This window comes from Podarcis pityusensis, assembly GCF_964106645.2.
Source record: "Podarcis pityusensis genome assembly, chromosome: 3".
In the NCBI taxonomy this organism is placed as follows: Eukaryota; Metazoa; Chordata; class Lepidosauria; order Squamata; family Lacertidae; genus Podarcis; species Podarcis pityusensis.
This window is the reverse complement of record NC_138026.1, coordinates 46,813,612-46,828,379: the sequence shown is the minus strand read 5'-3', so window position 1 is coordinate 46,828,379 and position 14,768 is coordinate 46,813,612. Positions and strand designations below refer to the sequence as shown.

The following is a 14,768-nucleotide window of genomic DNA, read 5'->3' as shown; positions in this document are numbered from 1 at the left end:
GGAATTGTAGTCCAGCAATATCTGGAGGCCCACAGGTTCCTCACCTGCTCTGGAGTGTTGTGGAAGTTCTTGTTCAGGGCTTCTGCTGACAGGGCTGGTTGGTTAGCTGAAGCCTGCTCATAATGTGCTTCTAAGGGTTGGTTCATTGTTGAATATAGTATTCTATATCATAGACCTCTGCTGGATAGGAATAGCTAATTATTACATATATATTATAGAAACTGGCTCAGTAAAAGCTAATTGGAGTGCCTTTGTACTTTTTTCCACTTGCATGCTTACCTGTTTGGTGCCCAGAAGCTGAATGATAGGTTTGTGCATATCATTGAAGTTTTCCTTTGCTTCTTTGTTATAAATGTGAACTTTATTCCTAAGGTGTGACAGATGGCCAGAAATGCAAACAATTAAAAAAGAATCAGACTTGCTGTCTAGTCACTTCTAGTTATACCAGTAGGCCCTTGTGTCATATGTGCCTTGCCCTTTGTCATGTGGTTCAGTGTTAGAGGAAAAAGGGAGCAGGATCAAGCATGTTTACAGAGGGCAGTTATTCTTTTTCTTGTGATTCAAAATAAGTCATTGGAAAGTGATTTGAAATCCAGTTTATTTGATGAGCACAGTCTTTTTTGTTTTGGGGGGTGGGGTATCTGAAGCTGTCTTGTTATCAAGAGACACCATTGCTCCACCTAGACTTCAATCATATGGTCTCTGGGAGGGTATCTCTCAGGATGGGTTAAATCGAATTTTCCAGCTACAAAGAGGGACATTTGGCACTCTGGTTCAACCTCTGATGTCAGAAGGGCAAAAAATGGGTGTTTCTGTGGTGTGCCAGTAGGTGCCAGGATCTGAAGGAGCCTAGGCCATGACCAGGGAGATATGTAGATATGCTTGTGTGTGTGTCTAAATTCCTCCTTCCTGTTTCCCTCTCTTTGGAAAGAATTGTTAGAAAGTGTGGAATAACTTATTCAGGGAGCCAGGAATCCTATTGAGTGGTGCAGAACGTTTCTTTATCTTCACTTCCACCCTGCTGGCAGAGCCCATGATTACGTTGAATGTGGTTCTTAATGCATCCCTCCCCGCCCACACCGACATTAAGATTGCAGTCCTTCACAGGCAACTTTGTAGCAGTGACATCAACTTGGAATTTTAGGGTTCAGTTCATCCATCAGTTGTATGACTTTTCATTCATTTCCGTGGGTATTGTGTAGAACCTCTGTGCTGTGCAGACCTAAACCCCTAGAATTTTTTCAGATGCACTTTGTCCTACTGGGCAAATAATGTTTTATTTGAAGAACTGGTTTTTATCAGTCACACCTGCCTCTATTGCATTTTGTTCGATCCTAGGTTCTTTTATTGTGATACGGTAATTTTTAATTGTTGCAAGCCACCCTGAGTGAGATAAATGCTTTAAAAAATGTACTGCTTCCACTCTTTTCCGTAACGCCTACATCTTCTCTGAGTGCTGGTCACTTGATGAGAAAATACGTAGTTTTAATGAGCGTTTGTTTCACTTGCTTTTACTTTTTATTTTGTTCTTGGATAAGAAATATCTTGCAGGATCAGACTAAGGCCCAACAAATCTAATATCCTGTTTCTAGCAGTAGCCACCCCTTCATGCTTGCAGCATGGTGGACATCCTCTATTGTTTCCAGCCTTATCACTGAACTAAAGTGGTAACATGAGCCAAGCAACTTCTATGAAATACCGCCACCTGAATAACACTTGTGCAAAGTTACCGCTATGCAGTACTGAGCCAAATATTTTAGAATATTTGTGCCAGTTACTGTAATTTAGCTTTCTAAGTATCTCTTTTTGACTTCAAAATGAAGACAGCACTGCAGCTTACAAGTAGGCTATATGTTGTTGACTTGAGAAGTTTCTCGATAATGTACTTGAGTTGTAAAGCTTTTGTCAGATTTCTCCAGGAAATATTGCAAAACTGGTATTCTGTAGATTTGTTCCCCCTTAAGTTGTGCAACAGCACACCATCTGTCTTGGGTTTTGCTGGTAGTGTCCAATGTAGAGCAACTTGTCCTTGGTTTGAGATTGACATGTGTCATGAAGAACAAACTGGGGCAGCCTGCTATGTAGAAAAAAAGTGATGTAATATTACACCCTCGGCAGTTAGTGGCTTCCTAGGAAAGAGTGCTAATCATTCCATCGGCCTGACATCCTGCTGTCTTGTCAACCACTATATGTTTCCCCTTGGGCTGTACCAGAGCCACACTTCAGAACCCATTATCTCCAAGTTCCTGGGTTCTCTGACCATAGAAGCAGCATCTAAATTGGATCATAAAAGATGGCCAGCAAGCAGATATTTCCCTTCTTTTCAACATTTAGTTTAATACTGTAGAGAGTTGTCAAAAATATTTGTGATGAAGCAAACTGTAGTGACCCACATGAATGACCCTGGAAGACATGAATGGCTTATAAAAACAAGAATCAGTAAAACCTACTTACTCATTTAAAAATCTGCAGTTAAAACCATCAAATAGCAGGACTGGAATAAATCAATTTCTTGAATACAGAAAAAATAAGTTTTCAGAACCTATCTAAATTCAGGAAGAGAGGGAACATGACAGATTTATCCAAGAAGGACAATCCAAAGTTTTGATGCCACTACAAGAAAGACCCTGTCTCTTGTAACCATCTGTATTGTCCACGTCAAAGGCATGTGGGCTATGCTTTGGTTGGTGTACTTGTTGATGTATCTATCGCCAACAGACTTCGACTAAATTACTGAAGAGGTGTTGAGGTTTTCCTAGTATTGTTGTCTTGAGTGACTTTCATTTGTATGCTGAATTAAGAGATGTGCTCAGGTTTTCATAGCCATCATGGCAATAATGGGCTTACTCTAACGAGTATCTGACCCAATGCTTGTTACAGGTCACAGTTTGAAATCTGGTAATTTATTCTGATGAGCTAATGACTGATTTGTGTCTGCAAAATGGGGGCTGGGGCTTCTTCTTTGGGATTTTAAGCCTCTGCACTTCTGAATTCTGCCGTAGAACCTATTTTAAAGCCTAGTCCACGGTGACAGTAATGAGATTTCATTTTTGCCATCATTATGCCCAAATAGGCTTGTCCTGCTGAGCTTTCCCAAATGGTTAAGGGCCTGTTGCAGTCTGCCACTTTTCTTGCTGAGAAATTGAAAATCTCAGTTGCTTACTATGGTAAATTCAACAAACTCTGGGTTCCTTAGAGCTTTGTGGATAAAATTACTTGGACTCAGATTCAACGTCTATAGCTATCAGGGCTGAGCTGTAGGCAGTGTTGAGCCTGGAGTTGCACCAAGGATTTGAAGTAGAGAAGCCAGCAGTCTGGTGTTAAGGACAACCAAAGGATACAGGAGCATTATAAATCTCAGAAAGACTGTGTTGCTTATTCTTAACTGGAACAAGAAGCCTTCTTATTCTTATTCCTGTCCAGGAAGATTCATGGATGAGCAGGGTCAGTTCAGGGCCTTGGCTGCTTAGGCAGATATTATAGCTGGTAGTTTGTGGCTCACCATATGGGCCAGTCACATATGGATTAAAGTCTGAGCTACAGTAGTCTTCCATAATTTGAGGCATCCAGAAACTTGGGAGTTCTTTGGATTAATTTAGATTTTTGAGACCTAAGAATGTGGACAGGGTGCTGGATTCAGTCCATGCCAGTGCATTGCCTGTTCAATCCATATGCATCAAAGTTAGTGATGATTGGAGTCAGTGAGGTCTGTATTTTCAAAGTTGTGGAAGCTTCCTTCAGGGAAGGTTCAGTTACATCCTCTTCAAAAGAAGCAGTAGCAAGGCCTCAACTGAAAAAGGCTTCTCTAGATACCCTGGAGTTGTGGATTTAAAGCAGGCGTAGGCAAACACTGCCCTCCAGATGTTTTGGGACTACAATTCCCATCATCCCTGACCACTCGTCCTGTTAGCTAGGGATCATGGGAGTTGTAGTCCCAAAACATCTGGAGGGCTCAGTTTGCCTACGCCTGATTTAAAGTCTAACTTCCCATTCCTACAAAAAACAGAGCAGAAAAGGGCAGGTCAGCTCTATGGATGAACTGAAATAGGTTGTGATATCGTTTGAGATGGAGGCTTCCTGTGTTTTCATTATTGATGCCCCGTGCTGAGAGGGGGATTCTGATCCAGACTGGTATCCTTCTGGACCTACTAAGTGAGTTAGGAGTAGGAATGGGCTGTGTTAGCTGTACCATTACTCATGCATTACTGGGAGGCTTCAGAAGGTGGTGTTGGGAGACTACTGCTGTTCTCTGTGTTTGTCTTGTCTCCCCTGCTTTTGAGTTTCTACATGACCCTTCTATGATAGCTTAACTGTGTATCTGGCATATGAGTAGAGGGTACCATTGATGGATCCCCACAGAACCCCATGAAAAAGAGAAGTAATCTTCTGGCACCCCCCACCCCAGTAATGTTGTAGGTGGGCTGTGCCTATGGCATGGAATATCATGGTTATGACACTTTGAGAATTTCAAATGACGTTTGGGGATGGAAACAGCGTTTCTGCTACTACCAGCCTGTAGTTCTGGTTCTTTTACTGCTCCAGGAGGCATTAAGTGCTTGTATGCTTTGAAAGGCTTTCAGAGCTGTCGCTGTGCTGAAACGTCTTATCTGCTGATTGATGACATTGTCCAGTTGCTAGTCATGACGAATACGGTCCTGACTGTAATTGGGTGACAGTTGATCTAGCTCTGGACATCTAAAATGCCACAGGTAGTTATGAAACACATCTGCGTGTAGCTCATGTGAAAATGCAAGACATCTGTAAACATGTCATTCATAGAAAATGGGAGGAAGCAAGACCTGTCATCATCCATGCTTTTTGACCACATGTAAAACCAAGCCTTATCCTATAATTATCATGAGGTTAAGTATTGATCAGGCAGTCACTGCTGTATAAAACAGATAAAAGCTTTACGTATTTTCTTTTATTAAAATTGCTTTTAATATAGCGGCAGTAACCAGTGTTCTAGCTCTGAGGAGAGCATTGGCCTTGGCCTGAGGATAACTGGTTGGCCATGGAGCTCACTGAATGCCTTTGGGCTACTGTCACTCAGGCTTGTTTTCCTCTCAGGTTTGTTGTGAGGATAAAATGGATGGGAATTCCCTGTGGTCCTTGGAAGCAGGATAGCATAAAATGTAAGGTATAAATAATACACTAATCCTGGGGGAGAAATGTCATAGTTGCAAGTTCCAATAGGGTAGTTGTAAGGCATTCATGTCTCCAATGAAAAGTCCAGGGGTGTCTAATTGGGGTCTGCATTATGCAGAGTTATACTAAAAGCAGGTAGAGTTATAGTCAAACTTACTTTTTAAAAATGTAGCCCCTTTCCACTATTTTTGGTAAGCTCCAGTTTCATTGCACAACAATATTTTTAAGCATAAGTTGAGAGTCACTGCCAATTAAGGCAGTGGGAATAATTGCTGCTGGGACCTCTCCAGGCCATTTATTTGAGAGTGGGGCTGCTTATTGAATTTCTTTGCCAACATAATGCAGAATTTTAGGAGTCGTTTATGGTAGCCAAACCTTTCCGTATTAGCAATACATATTTCTTCATTTCTTTTCCAGCAGATAACAGATGCGGGTAAAAGATCCATCAAGGGCTATCCCTGTCAAAACCAAGACACACACAAAGTCAAATCAGCATCAAGATGATGATTCTTCAGATGATATCACAGGTAAAAAAAAGCCATCTGATGGTCTGAATCAATTGACACAATCATGTGGGTAGTAATAATTTGTATTTAATGTATCGGCTGGTTCCTGACTCTGATGAATAGAAAATGTGGAGACCCCACCATGTATCAAGAAGGGCTTTTAGCACACCTCCACTCCAGTAACCCATACTAATGCTAAAAGCCTGATCTTGATAGTGCTTGCATGCAACTGTTTTGCCACAGACAAGGAGGCAATATTGCCTGTGATTTTAGGTAGTTGTTGAGCAACTACTAAATGTGAGTGGTTGGAGTGACTCAGCCCATGGTCATCAAGGAAAGGAAAGCATTGTCCGTATTGTTTCTATTACTATTAACTCATCCTTCACCCTAAGGTTCCAAGGTGGGTTTCAACAATTTAAAATACAGTTTAAAAACTTACTGTAAAAATACAGTCCATGGGAACTGCTGGTTCCTAGTTTAATTAGTAGACTTCCAACAGTTGCTTTCAGTTGAAATATCTATGGCCTGATGATTTATGAAATGATATTATCCTTGGAGTACTCTTATTTCAGGAATTTATATGTTTGTAGAACTGCATCTTTTTATGGTGGAATGAGAAGGGAAGTAAGAATAGCAGTGACAACACTACTGAAAAGCTTGGAGGAGAGGAGGAGGAAAGGACAGACAGAATAGGTTTATCTGATTTGCACAATGGAGGGGAAAGTGCAGAAATCTTGTTGGTTCATTCAACGGCTGAAATTTCATACACGACCACTATTACTGCTAATTGTTATTTAATTTATTAGTCACTTGACATATAAAAAGTCTCCAAGTGATTCACAAAACTTAAAAGCGTGAAGCATGGCATAATATAAAAAAGAGCAAAGCCTCACAGTAACCTATGAAGGAAACCCAATAAAACAGCAGTAAAAACATGTCATCAATACATAGCAAAATGATACTATGAAGGGGATGGGGTGTGCATTTATAGTCTTTGAGAAGCCATTAATGGCAGTCTCACCGTTACGTGATTTCATCCCCTTCCAAATTTACAAATATGTTTTCTTGCCAAATATCTGTTACAACAATAAAACATATGCCTTAAACATGTTCATCTTTTTTTTTTTTTTTTTACTACTTCCATAGGTCTGACATGCCAGCATGTAAGCCAGGCAGTGGATGTGCATAATGTGAAGAGAGCAGTAGCTCAAAATGTCTGGTCAATATGTTCAGAGTGCTTAAAAGAAAGAAGAATATGTGATGGTGAGCCAGTAATGCCTTCTGACATATGGCTGTGCCTCAAATGTGGTACTCAGGTAAATAAATATGTGACTTTAAAGATACGTAATATGTATAGTTTCTAACCTGCCCCCTAGCCCCTAACAAGGTATATAACACAGCTCATCGACTTAGTAGAGTTCCACTAAAGTACCAATAGAAATGAGTCTAGGACTAAGAGTTTGGAGTTCTGTTCATTTGTGGCATCTGGACAATAACACTTTAGTTCTTGCTTAGGTATGCCTAGCAGCTTGTTATTCCTTAGGTCTTTTTGTCTGGATGTTTTGAAGAAAAGCCAGAATTAGAGCAGTGCATATGTTTTGAAACAATGAAATTGTTTGGCCATTTTGTGTCTATTATAACCCAATGCCTAGATAAAGAGTAACATTTTTGGAACAATTACTCTTTATCTAGGCATTGGATTGTTTAGAAGCTGTTTTTGTCAGGGGTCTTTAAAATTTCATATAAGCTACAACAGGTCAGCCCAGGAACAGAAACTTGACAAGAAGAAAATTTGCTGATTTTACTAAAGAACATAGTAGTTATGATAACTTTAGTTTAACGTTTTTATTAATGAATTCAGGGCTGCAGTCAAAACTCAGAAGGCCAGCATTCACTTAAGCATTTCCAGAATGCACTAGGCGAGCCTCATTGCATTGTAATCAACCTCAGCACATGGATCGTATGGTAAGTAAACTTGTGTTTTGAGAGGGGAAGCTGTGTGTGTTTGTGAGGGAAGACATACACTTGTACACTCCGTAATATACAGGTATGCATACATACAATGATTCATTCCTTTTGTACATGAAATTCTTCTTGGAGTTGCACTAACATTTTTTTGATTTAGTTATTCAACAAGAAAATATAAGCTGGTTAAAGAAAGACCTTTGTTTTATTACGAATGATAATTCTAGTATGTCAAACTAATAACTTGTTAGAATGTGAAGTTTGTTAATGTGGACTCTGAAATGTAGCTTCTGCTCCCCAGAGGTTATAGATATATAAAATATATTATATATATATAAAATTCTGCTCCTATGGGTCATCTGCTTTATTACAGCTTTTTACCACCCTACGGTGAAACAACAACAACAACAACAATTTTACCGGCTACTCCTGCAGGTCCAGTGTAGTGATTCTGTGATGCCGAAAGGGTTTTGTGACCTGAAGACTCACCAAATGTGTCACTTTTTAAAAGGGAAATTGCCCCACCCACTTTTCACATTGGACCTCCCAGAGGTCAACCCCTGAAAAAGGTTACCCCTGCTGTTAATAGGTGTCAATAGGATCAGACACAGAGGTTCCAGTAGTAGTTTGAGAAGATAATTACTCCATATGTAATGGCTATGGGATCCAGCCCTCACTCTACCACCTGGTGGTGGTTGAGGTGGTGGAATTGTGGAAGGACAAAGTCTCTTCCATGTTCCCCTCTCTCATACATGGCTTTTTTTCTTTTTTCTTTTAAGCAGTCAGATTCACAGTAGCAAAGTGATCTACACTGCTTATACCTTAGAGGGACTTTCCTTTTCAGGGATAGATCACAGTTCATCTGCAGAAGTTCTGTTGGCACTAATGTTGCTTCGGACATCCCTTGTGACCGAGGGCCAAACTAAATATCATATGTTTGGGAGCAGGGGTGTTTTAACCCTTTCTGTCTGTGCCTTCCCTGTGATAGGAGAGGGGACTGTTGACATCCCCATCCAGGCACTGTAGTATGCTCATCCTAACATTGTGGCTACACAGTCTCTTTTTGCCGCCGCTGCCACCAAAATCTAGGTGGTGCTGGTGGTGGGGAATTTGCTTGGTTCAGGTCCCAACATGAATATGTTGTTTATAGTAGTTGTAACATGCAGTCTGTATATAGACATTACCTGAAATAAGGAATCACAATGTTTTATGACTTCATATAAAGTCATAAGAATTTAAGATTTGCCTGGAGAATCGTTATGACAACATTTTAAATCCTTATTCTAGGTGTTATGAATGTAATGAAGAGCTATCAACACACTGTAACAAGAAGGCTTTGGCGCAGATAGTCGACTTCCTCCAAAGACATGTTACTAGAAATGAATCAAGTAAGTTTGCGTTAATAAAAGTTATATGGGGCTAAAGTCGATATCATGCCTCTTTTTATTTTTGAGAAATTAAACATGGGGCTTACAGATCCAGCAGGTCCTTTAAGAGTCCCGTGCGGCCCACAACATTACAGTCATGCACCAAACAAACGACTGAATTATCTTTAGTGCTAATAAGTAATGCCCCTAAATTAGTAGGGAATCTTAAGAGACCATCTTGGCTGTGAGTCCTGGAAGACCTGCTCCCTGCCTTGCAGGCCTTTTCCCACCTAGCCTGGGAGGGTGGGGCCCTGGCTGACTCCAGCTACAAAAACTGTGGCTGCTGAACAGACTCTTGGGCTAGGGAATTGCTCAGGGAAGATTTGTTGGGGGGGGACGGACACAATTGCTGTTACCGATATTACTTTTTTGTATCTTTATCTGAGATCTTAATATGATTTATGTGGAAATTCTTCAATTTTGTACTTTTTGATGTTTTATTTATTGTTTACGATTACTTTTGTTGTGTTTTTGATTGTGTATTTTTTTTACATGTTGTCAGCTACCTTGAGCATAGTTTTAACTATGGAAAGGCAGCATACAAATAAAATTATGTATGTATGTATGTATGTATGTATGTGAGAGGGTTATCTCAATGACAACTCTACAGAGCACCTCGGTAGTTCACTTGCAAAAGAGCGGTGCCAGGCTTTCTAGCCATCTGTCTAGAAAACCCTGACATCTAGTTGTATTGAGGTTTGAGAGGTTATTCTGTAATGAAGGAAGAGGTACAGGATATACATAATTAAGTTACGTGCCGAAGTAACTTACTAAGTTATGTGCCTAAGTGACTTACTATTCCTAAGTTATTAAGTAACTTATGAAAGGAACGCGGGTGGTGCTGTGGGTTAAACCACAGAGCCTAGGGCTTGCCGATCAGAAGGTCGGCGGTTCGAATCCCCGTGACGGGGTGAGCTCCCGTTGTTCAGTCCCTGCTCCTGCCAACCTAGCAGTTCAAAAGCACCTCAAAGTGCTTCCGGCGGGAAGGTAAACGGCATTTCCGTGCGCTGCTCTACTTCGCCAGAAGTCATGCTGGGCACATGACCCGGAAGCTGTCTGCGGACAAACGCCAGCTCCCTCGGCCTATAGAGTGAGATGAGCGTGCAACCCAAGAGTCGACCACGACTGGACCTAATGGTCAGGGGTCCCTTTACCTTTACCTAACTTACTATAGCTTTTAAGCAGAATGCATACTTTTTTTTGGCTGTTGCGTTTGTATTGCAACAGGTTTCATCTTACAAGAGGTGTTTCCTTACATCTTAGAAGAGCCTTGTACTAGGAATATAAAGGATGATAACAAAAGGCCCATGAAAATAGCCTTTTTCCCCTTAGGAAGAAAAATTGCTGTATTTGTGGTCCAAACAGCACCGGTTCTTTTATAAACATATAAACTGTATGATGGTGTGTTGAAAAATAACTTTGCCACCTTTATTACATGGAAATCTTTCTAAATACCATGTGCCCAACAAGAATACAAGAACTTGGGCATGGCAACTTTGTCCTGTTTCAGTTTAATTGAGAATTCATTTGAAGGAAAGGCAAAGATGTTGCGGTGGGGGTGTTGAGAACACAGATATCCTGTTGGGTACATTTTGAGGAATGACAAAAGCAAAATGCTTGTGATTAGTGTGGATGCGAAGTACTAGAGTGGCAGCAGGACCCTGTCTTTCCACTTGGCAGTTCGTAAAGATTAAACTTTAGCTGCAGAAATGTGCAAATTACATTACTTCTACATGACTGGCCCAGGGAATTACATTAAGCAGTTGAGATAAACCCAAGTGTGGGGTTTCCCAAAAGAATGCTTGCAGCTGTGTGGATTTCAACTATGATCTAGTGCTTTACCATATCCAACAATATGTTGTTTTCTTTGCTTTCTCCATCCTCCAATTCCCTGCCCTGGCTTTTAAAAAGTAATCTGTTTGGTTAAAAGGGCATGTTTGGCACAACATGGAAGAATAAAGCAAGGGCTTTGTAAGGAGTAACCACTCAGCAGAACCTAGTTTTGTGGAAAAGGTTAGCAGGCCATTATGTTTTATTTGCCAGTAAAGCAGGTGCATTATTGTTGTGGTGGCACACTTGTGAGTTTCACATGAACCCAGTGCACATGTAACACACAGGAACCATGCTGAGCTGCTACAGTTTGAATGCCAGTCTTTTCTAGGAATGGGGGAAATTAGAAACAAGGGTGTGCTTGATCACTGGAAACAAAGCTTACGCAGATTATTTTCTCTGCATCTTTTCTTTCAGTTCATGGGAGCAGGAAAACCATTTTTATTTATGTCGTACTTGCCTTCGTTGCTTGTGGCAGAGTTTCTGCAAAATTTGCAGTGCAGCTTTATGTTTTGAGATTCGTAACATTGACACTGAGTATTAATTGCTGTTTAAAAATGTGCTAGTTTTTTCACTAATATATTGAATATTTCTATTACTTACTGCATTTTTATGTAAACCACTTGAAGATTTTTCTAAGTGGTGTACAATTTTTATAAATAGCATTTTTGCAAACTGTGTAATTAAACTTTGTAGGTTTATATTACCTCTGTATGTAGATTTATATAAGCTCTTGACTTTTTGGGCAGTGTATCTCAATAGAAGTAGATAATGCTAATAAATAGGTCTGACTAGTGGTTGTTGTTTTTTGTAGTCAGGCGTTCAAAGACACATAGGATATCCAGCTTATTTATTACTTTCTCTGTTGGGGTGAGAAATAGAAGGAAGGGTGTGTGCGCACAAACACAAAGTCTAAAACATTCTAGGAAGAGTTCTGTTCAGGTTATATCTAATCAGGCAGTTGAAGAAATTGATGGGAAATAGTTATAATAGCTATCTATTTTTTTGCTTAGCTGATCCAGAAACATGTTACTGTTCCAAACATCTCCCTTGAGGACGGGTCCGATCATATTCTGCAGAAGGAGAACACTATAAAATATTGATGATGCTATTGCAATGCATTCTGGAGGCTCCTATTTATTTTTATTTTATTGCGGATGTAATTTAAGTCTTTTAAAGGTGTTCTGGGCAAATAAATTATCATTTCCATCATGTTCTGTTTGTGAATTTGCCAGAGTTGGAAACAGAATCCTTTTGCAGTCTTCTGGTTGCTCTGTCTGCACAAACATTGCCGCTTGCCAGATGGAAAGATTACTCCCATGCTGTTTTGAGTATTTTCTCAATTCTCCCGGAGCCAATTTTGGGTGGGTAGGAGGTGTGCAGGCAGGGAGTGGGAGGAAAGCCTTGTTGTGCAAGCGGAAGTCCTTGTGCTGGACTTCCACTGACAGGACTGGTTAGGTGGATCCTGTGCTTTATTAGAATGTGATGTATTTGGGTGAGAATGCAGGTGAGGGTTGAATGCAGATTTGATCAGAGTAAATCCATTAAAATCAGGGGGATTTAGTCATGTGGGATTTCAGCCCCATGTTCTCTTAGCAAAACATTTTGATGAAACCATATCAAATCTCATTTTTTATTGTTTGAATGTGTTACACCACTCCACAGTGAAAAACTCTTGGATTAATTTAAAATGAAGTGCATGATTTAAAACAAAACAACTAATAAACACTATAATCCAAGAAGACTTAATCAATGGGTTTAAGCACACTTAATTCAGCTGTGGATTGTGGCCAAAATCTATAAAAATCATGGCATAACACTACAATTAAAAAGAGAAGCACAGGCAAGGAATTAAAAATAACTCTTCAACTTAAAATATAAAGGTTCTGTATGATGGAATGGTTTTCACTTGTCTCCTGAAGACCAAAGAAACCTGCTTTGGGAAGGACACTCTGTAACTGGGATGCCTCTGGATCCTTTGGGACCCCGCCAGTCAAGTAAGGAGAATTTTCTTACAGATGTGCTGACTCAGTTAAAAACTATTTAAGTTTCATTGCTTAATTTGAAATAGGCAGTACCTCAACATTGGAGGGTGAAGTCTGTGACTCAAGCCTGGGATCATGTAAAAGAACTAGATGTAGAGAGTTTATCACTAAGTGCTGCGGATAATATCTCCATTCTGATGGGGCTTGTGCTTGCTTCATGAAATTGAGCAATACCCATTTATTCTGTCATTGCCCTATAAATAAATTGCCATTTTAATTCTTTGATGCAGTGGTGTTATAGTATAGTATGGAAAAAATGGCACAATAGTCTTATCAACCATTTAAGAATGGAGCATTCACTTGATTTTTCTCATTTAAATTAGAAAATCTTAACCTTTTCATAGTATTGGGGGGGAAACTGCTGCTTCAGTTTTTCTTAATTTTCTGTAATACAATGGCAATATGTTTATAATACAGCATTGTGTGAATGTACTAAAAGGAAAGAAAACTATTAACCTTGCTTTTTATTCCAGAGAAATATTCATTAGAGAAAAGCATTGACCTTGAAACATGTTCCCTGATCTCTCTCACCCCCCCTTTTTTTAACTTAATGGAAAACAACAACAACAACAAAATCCCCTGATAAAAGAAAAACAGTGAACATTTGTTTTCTTTTTACTTTTATACCATCTGCCCATCCTGTTAAATTATTGTTTCAGGAAGAATATGGGAAACGTGTGTACAGAAGACAGAGTTCTTCTAAGAAATATGGTTAAAGCAAATTGATGCAGAAGTCCTGCCAGTCTTGGATGTCTGTGAAGTGAATACTGTATGCTGTAAACATAGTTGCAGTAGAGCTGTAGCTTTTCTAACTAAAAAAAAATTACATTGTAAGACTGAAATGTTTAAAAATAATATAACTTCATTACAAAGTTTCCTGAGACAGGGTAGATCACATGGGAACTTCCTATGCCTGTGTGGCCTTAACTGAATGCTGTGCTGGTTATAACCCTCTCTGAATGTTAAAGAGGTTTATAAAATGGTTTAAGGAACAGAATTCTTTGGTCAGATCTGGACCAGCCAGATTTAAGAATTCTGTGGAGTTCAAATTGCCAATGAACATGTAAATACTTCTCATATCTATTAAAAGCAAAATGTTTCAGGTGAAGATCAGCTAAGCCAAAGTGTGTAGATTTCATTTCTTAGGGCAGTTGAACTAACAGTCAGATCCTGTTCATGTTTTCTTCAGTTTAAGTCCCATTGAACGTCCTCATACTTCACCTTAAATGGCAGTGGAAGCCTATGCATGTTTACTCAGAAGTAATTCCCACTGTGTTCAGTGAATTCAGTTAAGTGTGCTTAGGATTTCATTCTGGGTTATGGATTGGATTTTAAGAACTGACAAAACACGTTTTCTTTATATTTCCAGTTTCCTGATAACTGCTAAGCTAATGTGCTGTTTGGTTGTATAATTATGGCTTCCTGCATTTTATAATTATATGGGTATTCATGTCTTAGTAACAAAGCTGTCCTGTTCATAGTCATTGTTTTTTGTGGTGGGTTTTGTTTTATTCTCTCCCCCCCCCCACCGCTGAATGATTCACATTTGAGATTCAGTAAACAGAACCTTGCTACTTGTGTGAAGCTGTCATTTAACCATGAAATGAAATGCTTTTATTGAGTTTGCCCTCCAGATATGGTCCTCTGTGGCAGTGCTGTCCATATTTGGTGGCTGTACAAGGAGAGCCAGGTGGTGCTGCAAAGCATAGCACAGTGAAGCGTGGACAGATCTAGGTTTGACATTTGTCATCCTGCACTGCTGAAGGGGAGAGAAAAATCTGCTTTTCCATATGCTTCTGCTCTAATTTTTGCCTGCAGTTTTGTCCAGATGGCCTTGTGAGCATTGT

General features: G+C 39.7%; 1 protein-coding gene across 5 annotated transcripts in view; it reads left to right on the top strand.

Annotated features, from left to right (window-relative positions):
• The window catches only part of USP45 (ubiquitin specific peptidase 45), a 59,108-nt gene that overhangs the window by 5,813 nt on the left and 38,527 nt on the right, over window positions 1–14,768 (top strand). For 4 of the 5 annotated variants that reach the window (XM_080999950.1, XM_080999948.1, XM_080999952.1 and 1 more), the window contains exons 2-5: window positions 5,566–5,675; window positions 6,801–6,970; window positions 7,516–7,619; window positions 8,907–9,007. In XM_080999950.1, coding sequence (XP_080856076.1) covers window positions 5,576–5,675; window positions 6,801–6,970; window positions 7,516–7,619; window positions 8,907–9,007 — 475 coding nt within the window. In that variant the 5' untranslated portion in view covers window positions 5,566–5,575. The remainder of the gene's footprint in view (window positions 1–5,565; window positions 5,676–6,800; window positions 6,971–7,515; window positions 7,620–8,906; window positions 9,008–14,768) is intronic. The other variant, XM_080999949.1, reaches the window with a different exon arrangement.